The following is a 16,790-nucleotide window of genomic DNA, read 5'->3' as shown; positions in this document are numbered from 1 at the left end:
AAGACATTTGGCAATGTCTGGAGACATTTTTAGTAGTCATAACTGAGAAGGGGCGTGCTACTGGCATCTAGCAAGTAAAGGCCCGGGGAACAGACCTCTACAACACAGAATTATCTGGCACAAAATATCAACAGTGTTGAAGTTGAGGAACCCTAACATATAATAAGGCAGTTGTAAACACTTAACAAAATTTAGACTCTTATTTTTTTCTATGTTTTAAAGTCTGACTGAATGTATTCTTTATGTATTGAAATAAACCTTGTTTGTATTTTAAAGTTTTCCTCCCCCGCCATCCTTCAGTTTAAATTTAGTAATGGGTTTTCAGGGAAAACTGTACATCGGTTGAATACTATTTAAATACATATATTTCCATGTTTTAAATACCATTTTACTCAATTGTTTATGGAAACATTAACTTAAAATTATATCTAATACTTTTACATAATTTTTAAATATAATTCATGTTATATTCATTATATAAAAATGATGCCAAAGACCATTCTTCTTTAAACTGATTTCCTGGTACTAATGATGGGTCTGCACTGAGTCGTCAGTGCTTGAAAGTCACCCTTCTGGTAGCTGTTTGGAAAGTGGTCTGTTGGGTAGATACTGGTATACGACTAGAGAACAGTTGTTCTTTGTGGAAAACTAAGTGATCTGTGTTTGATTCAAATCTGCTATTGGTCTTGACAGAATCATGTTTTCCTATTAAGTGCCAAGAACTTTCCCGGCCTTCACAGCCCCACTTTATAGTCGAAAATCAAAATATAAATTCATATGACAAAATGGGAGTCATATTCATGTAATCACATTTATTTTCCCTTAAAAATAGTCCTTACAAGTTCTTTGGGGGTGGGGAGTAGCACTTGAAGAGGTAAGCATGTATATAAAGCACCCCATGTTTTCTATTCCTGCCCACTTAAAACATCAGAGGCCTAGAATTTATTGGTTCATGAAGTTGTCTGCTTCTTGACAGATTAACCCGTTAGGTCAACAGATAGCAGGCGTTTCTTTTACAGAGCATACTGGGTGTCACAATGTACTGCGGCATAACTAAACATGAAGTTGTCTGCTTCTTGACGTTAAAATCAATAGTTTTTGAACACAAACGCATAAAAGAATGTACACTTTCTTAATTCAGTTCATAGACCAGGGCATTGTTGCTTTATGACAACTGTTTGATAAGAGATTAAGCACATTCATTTTCAGTTTAATGTTTTGATTAGACATATGTCATTTCTCCTAACAAATTTCTGGGTTTCCTCTGAATTATCTTTTAAAAAAAATAAGGTTGACTTTTGTGTATAAATGCAGGAGACCAAGTATTACAATCTTACTTAGAGTTTTTGTTTGTTTCTTTTTTAATGTTCATTATTCTTAGTTGTCACTATGAAAACTACACAAGATAATTTTGGCCAAATGACCAATAGGAGCCTTGGTTCACTTCACGGCTTCAGTTTAGGACAAGAATGGTGTAATTTTGGTCATCCCAACCAAGGGAAGACAGAGAACATTCAGTGTTAAATACACCTATAATCAGGGAGACCTATGGTTATGCCGTAGCAGTTTTAAAGATGAGGTAATTTGGGGAATGTTGAAAAAGCAGCAATTAATTAAGTTTTCAATGCAGTTTAGTTATGCCGCAGTACATTGTGACACCCAGTATGCGCTGTAAAAGAAACGCCTGCTATCTGTTGACCTAACGGGTTAATGTGGCATGCAACTAAGGGTACAGAACTTCAAATAAAGTGTGGAAATCTTTCTTACATTTCTTGTTCTAACTTCACAGGCCCTTACATCACCTCCCTGGGACCCAAGCGGCTTGGAACAAACGAATAAAGTCTGTGAAACAGCCAGGGACCTAAGGAATCATGTTTCATTAAAGAAAAAATAGAAGGGCGGCGATTAGATTAGGCAAGGTGGGGAACGGATATTGGCAGGTAAAGCGTCGGAAAGTTACAACTTGGGTTATTTTTTAACTGGCGTCCTACAAACGGCCGGCGTGTAGGTGTCTCACTCGCTAACTTGTAAATGAACTTCAAGTTCTCTTTAGTTGGGGAGACGGCTGAATCTGAGAACCTGGCGGCAGTTCAACGACTCCGCCCTCGGGGTCCCCGGGAGGCATCTTCTGGAGGGGCGGACTGTCTGGGGCCACTGCGCAGGGAAAGCAGGAAGTCCAGGGATCGGGGGACGCGGGCCCCGAAAGCAAACACAAACCGGCCTTGGTCCCCTCGGGTGGAAACTTCCCCGGCCGCGAGCTGGGGGTGGGGGCGGTGGGGCGGCGGTTCCCCTCGCCGAGGCAGGGAACAGCGCGCGCGAGGCTCGGGGCGCGCGGCGAGAGCGGCGGCCGCCGCCTCCTCCCCTCCCCGCCTCCGCCGGCGCTGCCTCCTCCCTCCGCCCCGCTCGGCCTCTCTAGCTCCCTCCCCTCGTGGCTGGCTCCGGCGGCGGCGGCGGCGGCGGGTGGGGAGGGCGTGCGCCGGCCGAGAGGTGTCGGCGGCGAGGGAAGGGAAGTTTCAAGTGGAAGGTCGTCCGCGGGCCGGCGCGTCCTCCTGCTCTCCTCCGGCAGCATCATGGCGGAGCCGAGCGGCTCGCCCGTGCACGTCCAGCAGCCCCAGCAGGCGGCCCCGGTGACAGCTGCGGCGGCGGCCGCGGCCCCGGCAGCCGCGACAGCAGCGCCGGCCCCGGCGGCGCCCGCAGCCCCGGCTCCGGCCCCGGCGGCGCAGGCCGTCGGCTGGCCCATCTGCAGGGACGCGTACGAGCTGCAGGAGGTTATCGGTCAGTGCGGTGGGCGCGGTGGGGCCGGTCCAGGCTGGGTGCCGAGGCCCGGCGGGAGGCGCGGCCGGGGGCGGGAGAGGGCGCGGGATGCTGGGCTTGCCTGCATGCACGCCCTGGAGGCAGAGCGGCCGGCTTCGGGGCCTACCGGCTTCAACAGTTTTTTTTTTTTTTTTTTTTAAATTTATTTGTTCGTCTGTGAGCGCTGGTGCTGCAGGAGGCGGCGCGGCGGATGTGACTCGCACTGCAGACAAGCCGCATGCTGCAAACTTTTATCTTCCTGATCGCCGGGCCGGCGGTGTAGGGGGCCCGGCAACGCCGCCGCATCTCCCTTCACCCGCGCGCTCGGGCCGCAGCCCGTGGCGAGTGGCCACGCGGGCAGACAGCCGCGGGAGGGGTGGGGTTGCGGGGGCGCCGCCCTGCGTTTCCAGCGCCCTCGCGCCGCGCCCTGGGGCACCCTGCGGGCGCAGCAGCGTCTCTGCTCTCCAGCTCCGAGCCTCTGCCCCTTGTCTGCAGCCTCTCGCCGTGGGTAACGGGGCAACGTAGAAGTCGCGGAGGCCCAGCGTCTTGCTGGAGGCCGGGAGGATGCTGGGCTCCCTCCTTGACAGCCGCTCCTCCACGCCCGCGGTGCAGCCGGGCTCTCCGCGCCGCACGGGTACCCGCTTCTCTTCAGTGCCCGGGCGCGCCGCCTGCTGCCCAGCCTGCCGCCTGGGGAAAGCAGGCGCCCTGGCCTTCTGCCCTGTACCGGGCCGATACTTTCCGCTGGTCCAGGGCCGCACAGCAAGAGTGAAACACGAGGCTCTCGGTGATCTGCTCCCTGCCTTTCGGTGCCTTCTAGTCGGCTCACTAATAATCACCTTATCTTACATTTCTAAAAAAATGGCAAAGTCGAACGGCAAGAAGCCTGAGTTACTTTTCCTTGGGCCAAGCACGTGAAGGGCCAGGAGATTTGTGTTGACCCGTCCCTTAGAACCTTTCCCATTGGATCATCCCGTTTGAGAGGCCTGTTAAGCCCAGTTAGGGAAGCCCACGTAAAGTGGGCCCTGGGCTTCTAATCTTACTGGCACTGGGGTGGGATGCTGCTTTCCCATAGCTTAATATTTAAGTATCGTGATGAAAAAGGAATTCAGGGTATTTATCTTAAATACTTTTTTTGCTTTTCATTAAAAAAATCCTCCACCTCTCCTTTAAAAAAATTAAAACAAGAATTTTATTAGGTGTGTAAATGATCCTTTATCAGTTGTTACAGTGTGAATGAAACAGTGCAGACTCAGATAAGTAGATACATAAATAAATAAATAAAACATATGAAAAAATGATCAGCAGAACTGTAACCTAAGATATGAAAGCTTCAAATACCCTAAAATAGCATCTGTACATAAGATTCTTTGAAAAACCAGACTTTTCATAACTTGTGGCCAAAGACTCTCAGGGGATGAGTCTTGGTATCATTGCCTGGATTAAATAACTTCAAGGGTGTCTGAAAGCCTAGAGTATTCAATGAAAACCCCTTGAACCTGGTGTATAAGCCCCTTCATCTTTGCAGTTTTACTGCCTGCCCTCAACCCATTTGCTTCCTCCCATATTCTGCTTACGTTAATTGTGCCCAGAATAGTCAGCTCTCCTAGGACACATCTGGTTTTCCATTCTTTGCTGCCTTTGCCACAGTCTCTTCTCTGAGTACCCATCATTGTAGTGAATCTCACTCAACTTCCAAGGCCAGCCAGAGTGCATGTTCTTGAGAAATCTCCCGAGGCAAAGTACTGTGGCTTCTCTTTATATATACCTCAGCATGTAACCCCATAGTTTTTATTTGCTCTACAAAATCTGAGTGCCTGCTATATCCCAAGCATTGTGCTAGGTGCTTGTAGTATAGAAGTTAATAAAAATGGTACCTGCCCTCACGGACTTCAGGAATTATAAAAATGGTACATGCCCTCATGGACTTCAGGAATTTATGTGTGTAAATCTATAGGATGTGATCAGTGAGTACTGGGAGACGCAAAGGAAGGAGTGACTCTTAGGAGAAAGAAGGAAGCAGGATATTATTACACAGAAAACTGTAGTTGAGCTGGATTTTGAAGTTTGAGTAAGAGATTGTACGGTGCTTAATTATTTCCATTGCTGCCCCCCCTAACTCTTCCAGGGTCTTATTTATCACTCTGTCTCCAGCACACAGGAATGGTCATAAAAGTTGAATGATGGTATATGCCATATAGTTTTCCATAGGGTTGGGACCAGAATTTATTTATAATCAATTTATATCGTTGTTAATTATTAGGGTTAATATGCAAACTTTGCCTTTTTAAAAACATAAGATTTTGAAATAATGAGTTTTGTGAAATAATGAGTAAAATCTTAGTTTAATTTAAGCGATGGTATTAATTGCAGAGCTTCTTTCTGCTTGCAGTAACAGCATTGTTAATTATGATTGATCAGTTTAATAATATCTAAACAAATTTACCTGAGGAATTGGAGAACAGAAATAAATATTTGCTCATTATTTGTATCCCATTTTTTGCATGTTCACAAAAGAGCTTTTCTACATTTTAAATTTATCATATTTTCCCAACGGATAGAGGTGGCCTGTGTAGTGGCCATGTTATTGAAAAGTCAAATTGTCAGAATAGGATTTCGTAAGGGCTTAATGTTTATAGGGAATTACAAACCCATTTCCACTCAGTGTCTAATGCTAGTTGAGCAATTAAGAGTGAACTGTGGTTAAACGCACTTTTGCTTCAACATTACACGGAGAAGTTAGTAGTTCAAACACTGAACCAGTTTGGATATGAATGTGGGTGGACAGCCTTTGCGTCTCCCCACCGTAAGGCAGGTGTCATCTGATAGGGCTCTAGTAGTGTGAACCGTGACCAGCAGGAGGCTCGGATGTGTCTGAGCAGAAGAAGGCCAGGGTGTTCTAACTTTCCAGCGTGGCACGGAGCACTTTTTCTTCATTTCCTTCTGGGCAGAGGTTGGGGCCTCAAGATTAGGAGAGAATAGGTTTACTAAAATCCAAACAAAGCAGGTTCAGTTGTTTGAATTCTGCTTTAGAAAAATAAACAGGATTTTACAAGTCTAAAAATAAAGTTTTCTCTTTGTTATATTGTTCTTGTGTTGTAAAAGATCAATGGAGAATTTGTAATGCTCTTCGAGGTAATCTGGTTCCGAAAGTTATGCATTACCTGGAAATGATGTAAAGTCTGTTGGAGGGAACTTTATACTCAGGGGTTAGCTATGTTGTGAAATTATTATTTCTTTTAGCCATCAGTAGTCTTGTCTTCGTAGATTTCAAATATTTCTATCTCCTATACAAGTAGCTGTTCTTTGGGAGCTTTCTAGCTAGTTTAGACTCTTTAGTAGTCTTTGTTCCTCACTTCTCTCCACCCTTCCCCCACATCTCACCCTCAAATTCCTTCTTTAGAAGTAAATACAAAGAACACCCAAAGATAATGCCCACTGAGAAATTGTTTGTTGGCGATATTAATAGTGTCACCTTGATTACCCAAACAAAGACTAAAAGGTGATCATGTCACTGTTGACTTGGGCATCTCTGAAAGAATTGAACAACATCAAGGAACTTTTCTGTCAAAGAGTGGTAGTTATTGCAGATCAGTTTCTGTATTTGAATCAGGTAAGCCTAGCAAGGGCTGTCATTGTTGCTGATTTTCCTTAGAGAAACACTATAGAGTTGTGCCTCATAGTATTTTGATTTTCTTAGATTTTTTTGCAGGATGAGCCTGTCTTCCTGTAGTTTTGCACTTGATTTCCCAGTGTTGTTTCATTTTGGTCCTGGGTGGTCATTTAGAATTATGTAAAAGTAATACCTACCTACTTTGCAGTCCTAAGCAGACAAAAATAATTTGATTCCTAGACTCCGAGGCACAGTTTGACCAAGGGATCCTCTGAGTACTCCGAGTACTTCTCTCCTCTGGAGAAAACTAAACTAACAATTCAGGTGTATTTTCCCCAGGCCCAGGTAGTAGGTGTGTGGCCAGGTAGGTCTTCAAGGAGCAACAGCCTTTCTTAAAATGAGATTTGCAGTAGTTCAGAGCACTCCTGCTTTGTTCTGTGCTCTCAGAGTTTCTGTAGAGTTCTGTGGTTTAGGGATTAGAAATGGTTTTATAGATGTTCTAGAGGGGCCTTGAGGACAATGGGAGCTACACTAAATCCTGGTTGTTTATGTAGGACCTCAGAGGGCCAGTACACTGAGTATGTATTCTGGTCTCCCAGGCCTTTAAACTGGGTTTGCTTTGCTGTTGCTGTCAGTTTGTTAATTTGTTTTTGTTGTTTTAACTATAACAGGCCATAGATGCTTGGCCTAAGACAGAGCTTTTGATTTTCCTATCATTTAACTGTTTTTTTTGTTTTTTGTTTTTTGTTTTGGTTAAAGAGAAAAATGTATATAGAAATGTTCTTTTTGTATTTTTAAAATTATTGTGGTAAAATATATAAACATACATAAGATTTACTATTTTAACCACTTCCTTAGTGTACAGTTCAGTGGCATTAATTACATTCACAACAGAAATGCTCTTTCAAATATGCTGTTCAAACTACCACGTGGGAAAAATCTTTAGGAAAGAAACGGTAGAATTTCTACGATACTTGCTTTATTTATGCATTTGATTTGTGACTGATAACATGAAATTTTCCCTGACTCTTGTAGTCTGCTGTAGACTACATTTTGATGGTGGTTGAGAATAAATTAAAACATTGCGGGCTCTGGAGTCAGACAGCCTGGTCTATTTCACTTCTTGGCAATGGCAGTCACAGGCCTTGCGACCTTGAGCAAATTACTTAGATGTGTCTGCATTCAGTTTCCTCATTTGTAACACTGAGATGATAAAAATAAGGTGGTGAGGGTTGAGAGAATGTAAAGCACTTAGAATAGTGCCTGGCACAGGGCATGCTCTCAATTAGTCTTAGCCATAACTACTATAAACCTCATTTGCTAATCAGATTCAGGTTATCAGGAGAGAACACAGTCCGTCTCTGGCAAGATTTTGGAGTGGCTTGGAGAGTTTTATCTGGTGTCTACCTGGGAGGAAGCAGGAGGGAGAGGTTGCCTGCTAGTCTCCTCTTTCCCATGGGTGTCTAGAAGGTGGCTTATAGGGGGAGTGGGACTGGCTTCCCCTTGTACCTGTGTACCTCTACTGCAAGGAAGAAGCTGGAGAGGCCTGTGGAGCTCCTGGTGATTTGGACAGCTCAGGGGTTTAGGTGCCAAATGGCCCTCTGACAAGTGGTGAGAGCATCCTGCGGGAAGGTTGCTGGGAGGAACAGCCCATTATGAAAGGGCTCTGGGAACAACCTGCTAAGACTGCACTTTTCTTCCACCTCTGAATTTGCCCTGTGGAGGCTGCCGTGCTGGCAGGAAATGCTGCTGACTAAAAGAAATATTCACTGTCCCAGTGAGTGAGAGGACAGGGGCATTTGTTTTCAGATAAAGTCATCACTATTGCTCACCTATCTTCTTCCTTCCCTCTCTTCTTTTCCCTCAGCTTATAAATATTCTCAAGTCTCTTATCTTGAACAACAAAAAAGAACAAAACAAGACACTCTTACTACTCCTTCCTCCTCAGGCTACTACTTTATCTCTTTCCTTCCTTTCACAGCTCGGCTGTTTGAAAGAGCCTCCCATTCACTTTTCAGCCCACTGCAATCTGGCTTCTTCCCTTTTGCTAAGAAACCAAATTTGCAATCTCCATAATCACTGTGACCTGTCTGTGGCCAGAGCCGGTGGACACTGTAGTCCTTCTCTCTGTCTTCCTCTGTCTGCAGGATTTGGCACCATCAGTCAATTCTCCTACTTTCCTGCCTGCCCCTGCTCCAGGTTCCACTTCTCTATATCAGAGGGTTCAGCCACCACCTAAAATGCTGAGGTTCTGCCTGATCTTTGGATTGGTGTGTGGGCTACCTTTTGCATGTGTTTAGATATTCCACAGAACTTCATACTCAAAATTAAACCCATGGTCTCTCCACTTTTGCTTCAATTCTAATTCTACTCCTTCAACATTCTCCATCTTCCTTAAGACCCCCTCGAGTAGAAAACAGAAACGTGCTGGTCCTCCTTCACTTTCCCAGTTTCCTCCATCTCCCATATGGAATTGTTCATCAGTCTTAAGTATTCTGCATACGTGATGTCTTCTTTTATTCGTCTCTCACTCTTGGCCATCACCAGTTTAGTTAGGGCCCTTTATCAGTTCTCATCTGGATTACCGGGTTCCTTGTCTCCATTCTCGCTTCCAGCTCTCGTAAGCATTGCTACCAAAGTTATGCTGCTGTACCCACATTTTTATTGCCCCCAGGCTTAAACAAACTTTAGTGGCTCTCTCTCATCCTCCTCAAGATTAACTCTAAGCACAGTGTTTAAGACCTTTTGGGAATTAGCTCTTGCCTCCCTTTCCCGCCATACCTTGTCATTTCCATTCTTAGTACAGGCTCCCAGCCGGTGGGAACCTTTCGCATTTGCTGAAATGCTTCATGATTTTGTAACTTCTGCTGGGTGAGTTTTCCCCCTGCTTTGAAAACCATTCTGCGACCCTTCTTCCCTACGGTATTTACCTATTTAACAGAGACCTCTGCCTCCCTTCTTAAGTCTCACCTTTATTAAAGTCTAGTATGCATGTGGAAAAGTGTCTACATCATTTTTCTGTAGACACTTTTGTAAGGAAAAGTGTCTACAGAAAAACTTGCCCCTGAGCCTCCTTCCTCTTGGTCTCCTGCTCTGGTGGGTGTTTCACCCAACAGTCCTCACACTATATGAAAATTGTTTGTCTCCTTGCCCATCCTGTTGCTAGATGTTAATCCCTCCTTGAGAGCAGCAATTTTGGCCTCCACACGCCACACTCCATATTAAGGATTTGATAAATGTTTTCTGGATGAAAGTCTGAATTCTGGGGACACATCCTCCCTCCCTCCTTGTGGAAGAGGAGCATTGCCTGACTTGTAAAAATTTGCTTCCCTGGATCCTGAATATTTGATCTTGCCTATGGTTAATGATGGTGCTTATTTAGTTGTGTTTGGGCCAATCAACTTAAAGGGCTCTGTAGAAATCAGTTCATTAATCCTCCCAAATCAAGAGTAAGCATTTTGCGTGCTTCCACCTGCCTGTGTTGTGCAGGCTGGCAATCAGACAGAGGCCTGGCTTTTTTGAGGTCATTGGACTGCGAGGTGGCCTCTGTGGTTCCAAGGACCCAGGTGCCCTGCTGCAGGTGTGGCGTCCTTTTACGTGGGCATCATAGAGCAGGATGGGAAAGCCCTAACGCTGCTCTCCTTTCTTGACTATACCCATGATCTCTCTCTTGTTTATGTGTGTTTGTATGTAGCCCAACCTTGGAGAGTTCTGTGGGGCCTTTTGCTGTGTAGAAATTGGGACTGCTAGAGGAGATCACGGATACAGGTGCAGAATATCAGGACAGGTGGTTTCAAAGATTGTTACCGTATGATGGCAGGAGTAGTACTTTTATCAATGACAAGGGACCAAGGATGATAGGGTTGGTGTGGTACGTGCTAAAAGCATAGAACTGGGTCTTCCTTTTTAAGTCAAAACCAATCTGCTAGTTGTTATAATTCCTGTATGGTGTATAGTATTTTCGAAACTTTTTTTTTCTGTTTAAATAGAATTCTCCATGTAAGCATGTGAGATTTTACATGCCCGCTGCCCTCACAGCTTTGTTTCAATTATACTAAGACAGTTCCAAGATGGTTGAAGTGATTCAAGTGTTTCAAGTGTTTCTTTTTCCAAATCTGCTATTCATTGGTCAAGTTTCTGCTACTAAAGAAGAATTCAATATATTCATTAAAACGGCATTTTAGATTTGGCTTAACTGGAAAGCAAAGGAGAAATAGCAGTCCTTTAGAGAATGGATTGGCAGTGCTTTAGTTCTAGCATTGATTTAGATAAACTCTTTGGAATCTGATGTGAGTAAATGCTGATGTATTTCAAGTTTCTTCTCACTTGCCAAAACAGTTATTTGAGAATAAACTCTGGCTTAGTTTTAAGAAACTTCTTGGGTATTGAGGAATTAGATGAGTTAACCCTTTAAACTGATTGTATGTTTTGATATATGGGAAAACATCATTTTAAGATAGAAATTAAAACATCTTAAAATAGTTTTATTTTCAAACTTCTCAGTAAGCGGCTTTTAGTATAACTCTCAGAGGCCTAGCTAATTCATTTCTTCCCTTAAGTAAAAATATATGTTTTGGTGACATTTATGAGGTTTAGGTTTCCCAACCTTTGGTCACTACTAGAGCTATTTATCGGAAGAACTGGTATGGTAAGTAGAGATTGATGGCTTTCTGTCATATGAATTATAGATCTTCATTTGGGGAATATTTTGGAAGCTAGTGACCTCTGACAATTCTGATACTTCTCAGAAACTTTATTGATGGTTTAGGTCTTAGAAGAATTTGTGATCTTGTTTTGAACTGGTAGCATCAGTTTGTGCCAGGGTATGTAACAAGGGGCATTCCAATTGTTTTGGTTCTTGCCTTGTTTAGTTTAGGCATTGCTAAAAAGGATTATATTTGCTGGCTTGGTGCCTATTTGCCTGTCTTGTGTTGCTTACATTTTAATATGAATTAACTGGTCCTTCCTTCCTTCCTTCCTTCCCTCCTTCCTTCCTTCCTTCCTTCCTTCCTTCCTTCCTTCCTTCCTTCCTTCCTTCCTTCCTTCCTTCATACCTTCTTACCTTTCTACCTTCCTACCTTCCATCCTTCCTAACTGGCAAGGTCACCATCCTCTTTGCTTAATTATAGGGTGACTCAAGAAAGCAGGGGAAGAGAGTGCTCAGAGGAAGGAATGATAGATCAGTGCTGGCTTTTATAAGTCAGTTCCGAAGTGAGGAATGGCATAATAACATAGGGGGATAATGAAATTTAATTTTAAATTTTGGAAGAGCCTGAAGAGAAAATCCATGCCTGCTCCTTTGTTTTCCAACTGAAGACTCTAACAGTCTAAGATGAAAAAATTTGCCTGTGGTCCAAAAGTCCTTAGAATCTCAGGCCCATGATTCCTACTCAGTTCATTATTTTCATCTGCTTCCATCACATTGATTCCTCATTGGTGGGAATGAAGAAGTTAAAAAAATATTGACTCTATTAATTTTATAACTACCATTTTAATAAAGTAAATATATGTAGGCATATATTTCCCATGTAGCTATCACAGTAAAAGTTTTATTTTTTAATTTTTTAAAGTTTTGTTTATTTCTATAAAGGTGTTTAAATGATGTCTCTCTCCCTCTCTCCCCCCATGACATATATATATATATATATATATATTTATTTATTTATTTATTTTTTCCTTCATCAGGGTATATTTATTCAGCACATAAGTCAGGTGAAAAAAAGCTTCATTTCAACCATCATCTTTTGCCTCGTCTGGTACCATAGACTGTGTTTTTAATCTTTGGTTATAGCCTGCCAGTGCAGTGAGGGGGAGGGGTGTGTGTGTGTGTGTGTGTGTGTGTGTGTGTGTGTGTGTGTTGGAAAGTAAAGGGCTGAGGAGCAGCAGGTTGCGGGTGCAGAAAGCATGTGAAGTCGGTGTACTTCCTGGCTGACCATTACTGGAGCAGAGCTCCTGCACTAGAGCCAGGTCTCTTCTGCCCGGCTGAGAGCTTGGTGACAGAGCAGCAATAGCATTCCTGTCAGAGTGTCTAGCTCTGAGCAGTCCAGTGTGGCAGCCACTAGCCACATGTGACTAGTTAAATTTAATTAAAATGAAATAAATTGTTGAGGGGGAGAGGGATGAATAGGCAGAGCACAGAAGATGTTCAGGGCAGGGAAACTACTCTGTGTGATATGATACTGATGGGTACACATCATTGTACATTTGTCCAAACCCACAGAATGTGCGACACCGAGAGTGAGCCCTGATGTAAACTATGGACTCTGGGTGTTGGTGACGTGTCAGTGTGGGTCCATCAGTTGTGACCGACGCATCTCTGTGTGTGTGTGGGTCTGGGTACGTGTGGGGGGAATGTTGATAATGGGGGGAGCCTGTGTGGGGGCAGCAGGTATGTGGGAAATGTCTTTTTAATTTTGCTATGAACCTAAAACTGCTTTTAAAAAATAAACTCTTGAACAATTAAATAAAATACAGTTCCTCAGTTGCACTAGCCACATTTCAAGTGCTCAGTAGCCAATTGTTGCTAATGTACCTGAGGAACTGTATTTTATATATTTAATTTTAAGTCTGTGATCCGCATTATCCAAGTAGGTGCTTTGTTGGATAGGGCAGATACAGACTATTTCAATCACCACAAGACGTTTTATTAAACAGTGCTGGATGGTAATTTCTCAGAAATGTAAGAGAAACCCAACTAAATGTTATTATGATGGCTGTAAATGGCATGAGGCCACCTCCTGATAATATGTTATGGCCTTGCCACTGATTTAGAAATACACAGGCAGTACTAACTGATTAAAACACACTTTTGTTTTTACTCTGTGCTCCATTTGAAAGCTCATTGATTCATATTTTCAGAAGAACAGTTATTAGTATTATTTTTTATGTGAGGTGAAACAGATACCCCTGTTGACATAGGGAGATGTTTTTTTTATTTTATCATTTTTTATTGGGGAACAGTGTGTTTTTCCAGGGCCCATCAGCTCCAAGTCATTGTCCTTCAATCTAGGTGTGGAGGGCGCAGCTCAGCTCCAAGTCCAGTTGCCATTTTCAATCTTTAGTTGCAGGGGGCGCAGCCCACCATCCCATGTGGGAATTGAACCAGCAACCTTGTTGTTGAGAGCTGGTGCTCTAACCAACTGAGCCATCCGGCTGCCCCCATGGGGAGATAGTTTTGAAGCATGAGTTTTTATCTTACCCACTTAACTCATTCTGGGATGTTCTTGTGATTACTGTAAACACAGAGCATCCTTCCAAATGAAATCTGGTATTTTTAGAAATATCAAAATGTTACATTTTCTTAAGATATCACTTAAGAGTCTTGGGGTTGGATGTGGTAGACAGAGTCACTTCAGTTTATCTTTTATGTTATGAAGAAGGAACTGACTGAAAGGTTTTTGTTTTGAAGAAATTTCAAAGAAGTGAAATTAACTCTACTTAAGAAAAATAATACCTATATCAATTTTAGTCACTTAAATTGTGTGTTTGAATATGGTTACTTCTTTCCCCTTGAGTTTGAAGAATTTTGGTATTTGAATAATTAAAGGATTACTGGTTTAGCCCAAGTTATATATCACAAAGTAAATCAAACATCCAGTATTAAGTCAGTACCTTAATAGAAATTCAAACTCAGTAACCACTGTTTTTGTATAGGGTACCTTCTTTGTTAGGAAAGGGAATTAATGACTGAGGGGTGAAAAAAAAATCAGTGTAGGGAGATTAACTGGGTTTAATTTGGGGCAATTCAGGAACAGTCTGTACTTTCTCATGTTTAGTGTCCCCTGAGTGACCGAGGCCGTAAAAGAGAATGTTTTACTATGTAATCCTTTTTTATTTTTCCTTGTAGATGCCCTTTCAAGTTTCTGGAGTCCTAAATCCATTGCCTGACCTTCAGCAAGTGTTGTTGTGGAAACATTTTTAATATGGCACCTTTCCTGGGCACTTGGGTGGTTGAAATAGGGCTAGGAAAAGTGTTTCTGTGTAGTTTGAAATTGTGATCATTAGGACAAACTGAGTATTTTTGGCATAAGGCAAGATCAGGGCTAGATTGTTTATCTTTACTAAAATAATTATTCTTTAGTTGTTTATTTCAAGGGCTATGAGATAATGTCCCTCTTAGTTCATCAATAGCCATTTTCCTGTTTCCATAGAAGCAGCAAGACTTTTTAAGGAATATAATTTCACATTCTGCTCTTTATCGCCCGTTAGAAATAGACAATATAGGCGGCTTTGTAGCTTATATATTTACTTAAATATCCTGAAGGACCAAGGGGAATAACTGTCGTGCATTCATTAGAATACGTAAGCGGGATAACTGACGCGCCGTCACTAGGATGGGTAAGGGGACAACTGCTGTGCAGTCACTAGGACGGGTAAAATTTACAGTCAGGCACTTGTTTTGCTTGTGCTTATAGGTTAAGTCCATTTAGTCTCCCATATTAATAATGAATTATTTTCAGCTGTATGTTGTTGTTTGAAAATTAAATATTCCTTGCCTCTTGGAGCTACTTGGAAGCAAGAGAGTGACAAAAATATGAAAGGTGATCTTTATGAGGTATGACTGACTTTAAAATCGATCATATCAGCCTTTCTTATATATACAAGAAATAATTGTTTCCTTCAAGGGGACATGATGGGAAGGTGTCCACTTAGATTTAATAGCTGCATTTTATTTTAAATTTTAAAAATTACCCATTTCCATCAGGCTTTAAATGAAGAAATGAGACTGATTTTCTAATGTGACATTAATTTTCTCTAAAGATATTTCCAAAAATGTTTTAAGTGGTTGTAACTTTTTTGGACTAACTATATAACTTTGCAGAATGACTCTAGCCTGAACAGTGCTGTTAGTGTTTTAAAGGGAGCTTCATGTTACTATTGTTTTTAATAGAGTCTGCATCACTGCTTCGTGGAAGTAGTGAGATTATCCAGGACTGTGCTTTGAGATGACAATTAGCTGTTTGTCTGGAGGAAGGGATGGCAAAAGCAAAAGCTGACAGTGGACTGAGAGCAAGCATGTTGAGGGGTGGAGTAGGATTCCACAATCAGATCTGTAAAGCCAGAGACAAGATGGGGTCACTGAAAAGCAAAGACTAACACAAGGCAGCAGAAGACCTCAGCCCTCAGCAGGAGTGAGTAAGAGAGAGAGTAAGAAATTATAGGCATATGCAAGTTTAAAATTTGCAGGGGTACAGCAAGGGGTCAAGGCCGGTAGGGACAATGTAATTTTTCCCAGAAAGTTTTAGTGGCAGCATCTTGTTGAGGTGGGCACCTCATTTGAAGTTTTGCCTTCAAGAGTGCCTCTGACAAACTGAAAGCCTGAGTTCTCTGAGTGTAGATTTTGATGGTCTCTGTATCAGCTACGTATAGCTGTGTAACAAACCACCCCCAAATTTAGTGGCTTAAAATAATGAGAATTTTATGCGTATTTGCCTCCGATTCTATGGGTTGGCAATTAGAGCTTGGCTAGGCTGGGCAGTTTGCTGGTCTGTCCCAGGGCCAGTCCATGGCCAGCTGGGCTGGGGTAACCCATTTTAAGGTGGTCTCACTTGTGTGCATTGTGATTGGTGCTGGCTGTTGGCTGGCCCTCTGGTGCCACTGATTCCACATTCTTAAGGAGGCTCGCCTGTACTTTATCCCTTGCCTTTCTGCAAGGACTCTTGAGGCCTAGGCTTGGTAGTCACACAGCCCCACTCTGCCTCGTTCAGTTGTCTAGAGCTTATCACAAGGCCAGCTCAGATTCAAGGGCAATTGATTTTCCCACTTGTTGGGAGGAGTGGTAAAATCACATGGCCAACGGACATGTGTATACAGGGATGGGAGGGATTCTTATAGCCATCTTGGCAAACACTCTACCACAGCAGCTTTATTTAGCTTGAGGGTGATGAATATACAATGTTTGTCATTCATTGAACTTTTGTTTTTTGCTTGTGGTGGGGGAGCTCAATGCCCAGTGACCTTCAGCCCAGTTGTTGCAGTGCGGCAGATGACAGGTTTCATAAACTAGTCTGCTGTGTGAACTGTCCACCAGAGTGAGTTTTTGCTTGAAAACTGACATTAGAAATGCATAACTAGGTAAAAAAAAAAATCTAAAGATGTAGATTCTAATGTGACATTTGAAGGGTGAAAGGATGTGTTCGTGTGTGTGTGTGTGTGTGTGTGTAATGTTGATCCCTTTCAAAGGCCTTGAAGTGTTTTATTCCAGACTGACATTCTTAAAACTCAACACCACATTAAAAATATAGATCGTTTGCACTCATCTGTAATTATTTCTCCTGCTACCTAGAAGTTGGTGAACTAGATCTATCAGAACTAAAAATAATATGTTGTCTGTGCATCACCACTCAGTTTAAGGATAGATTGTTGCGTAGACAATTAGGAACATTTT

General features: G+C 42.7%; 1 protein-coding gene across 5 annotated transcripts in view; it reads left to right on the top strand.

The window, feature by feature from the left end:
• Positions 1 to 2,446: 2,446 nt before the first annotated feature.
• Positions 2,447 to 16,790, top strand: part of STK39 (serine/threonine kinase 39) — a 281,370-nt gene continuing 267,026 nt past the window's right edge. For 4 of the 5 annotated variants that reach the window (XM_081051901.1, XM_081051895.1, XM_081051903.1 and 1 more), the window contains exon 1: positions 2,487 to 2,775. In XM_081051901.1, coding sequence (XP_080908027.1) covers positions 2,571 to 2,775 — 205 coding nt within the window. In that variant the 5' untranslated portion in view covers positions 2,487 to 2,570. Of the gene's footprint in view, positions 2,776 to 16,790 lie in introns of all 5 variants that reach the window. The other variant, XM_081051899.1, reaches the window with a different exon arrangement.

Source organism: Rhinolophus hipposideros (assembly GCF_964194185.1).
Source record: "Rhinolophus hipposideros genome assembly, chromosome: 6".
Lineage (NCBI taxonomy): Eukaryota > Metazoa > Chordata > Mammalia > Chiroptera > Rhinolophidae > Rhinolophus > Rhinolophus hipposideros.
Note: the sequence above shows the minus strand (reverse complement) of the source record. Positions and strands in the feature narration are given on the sequence as shown.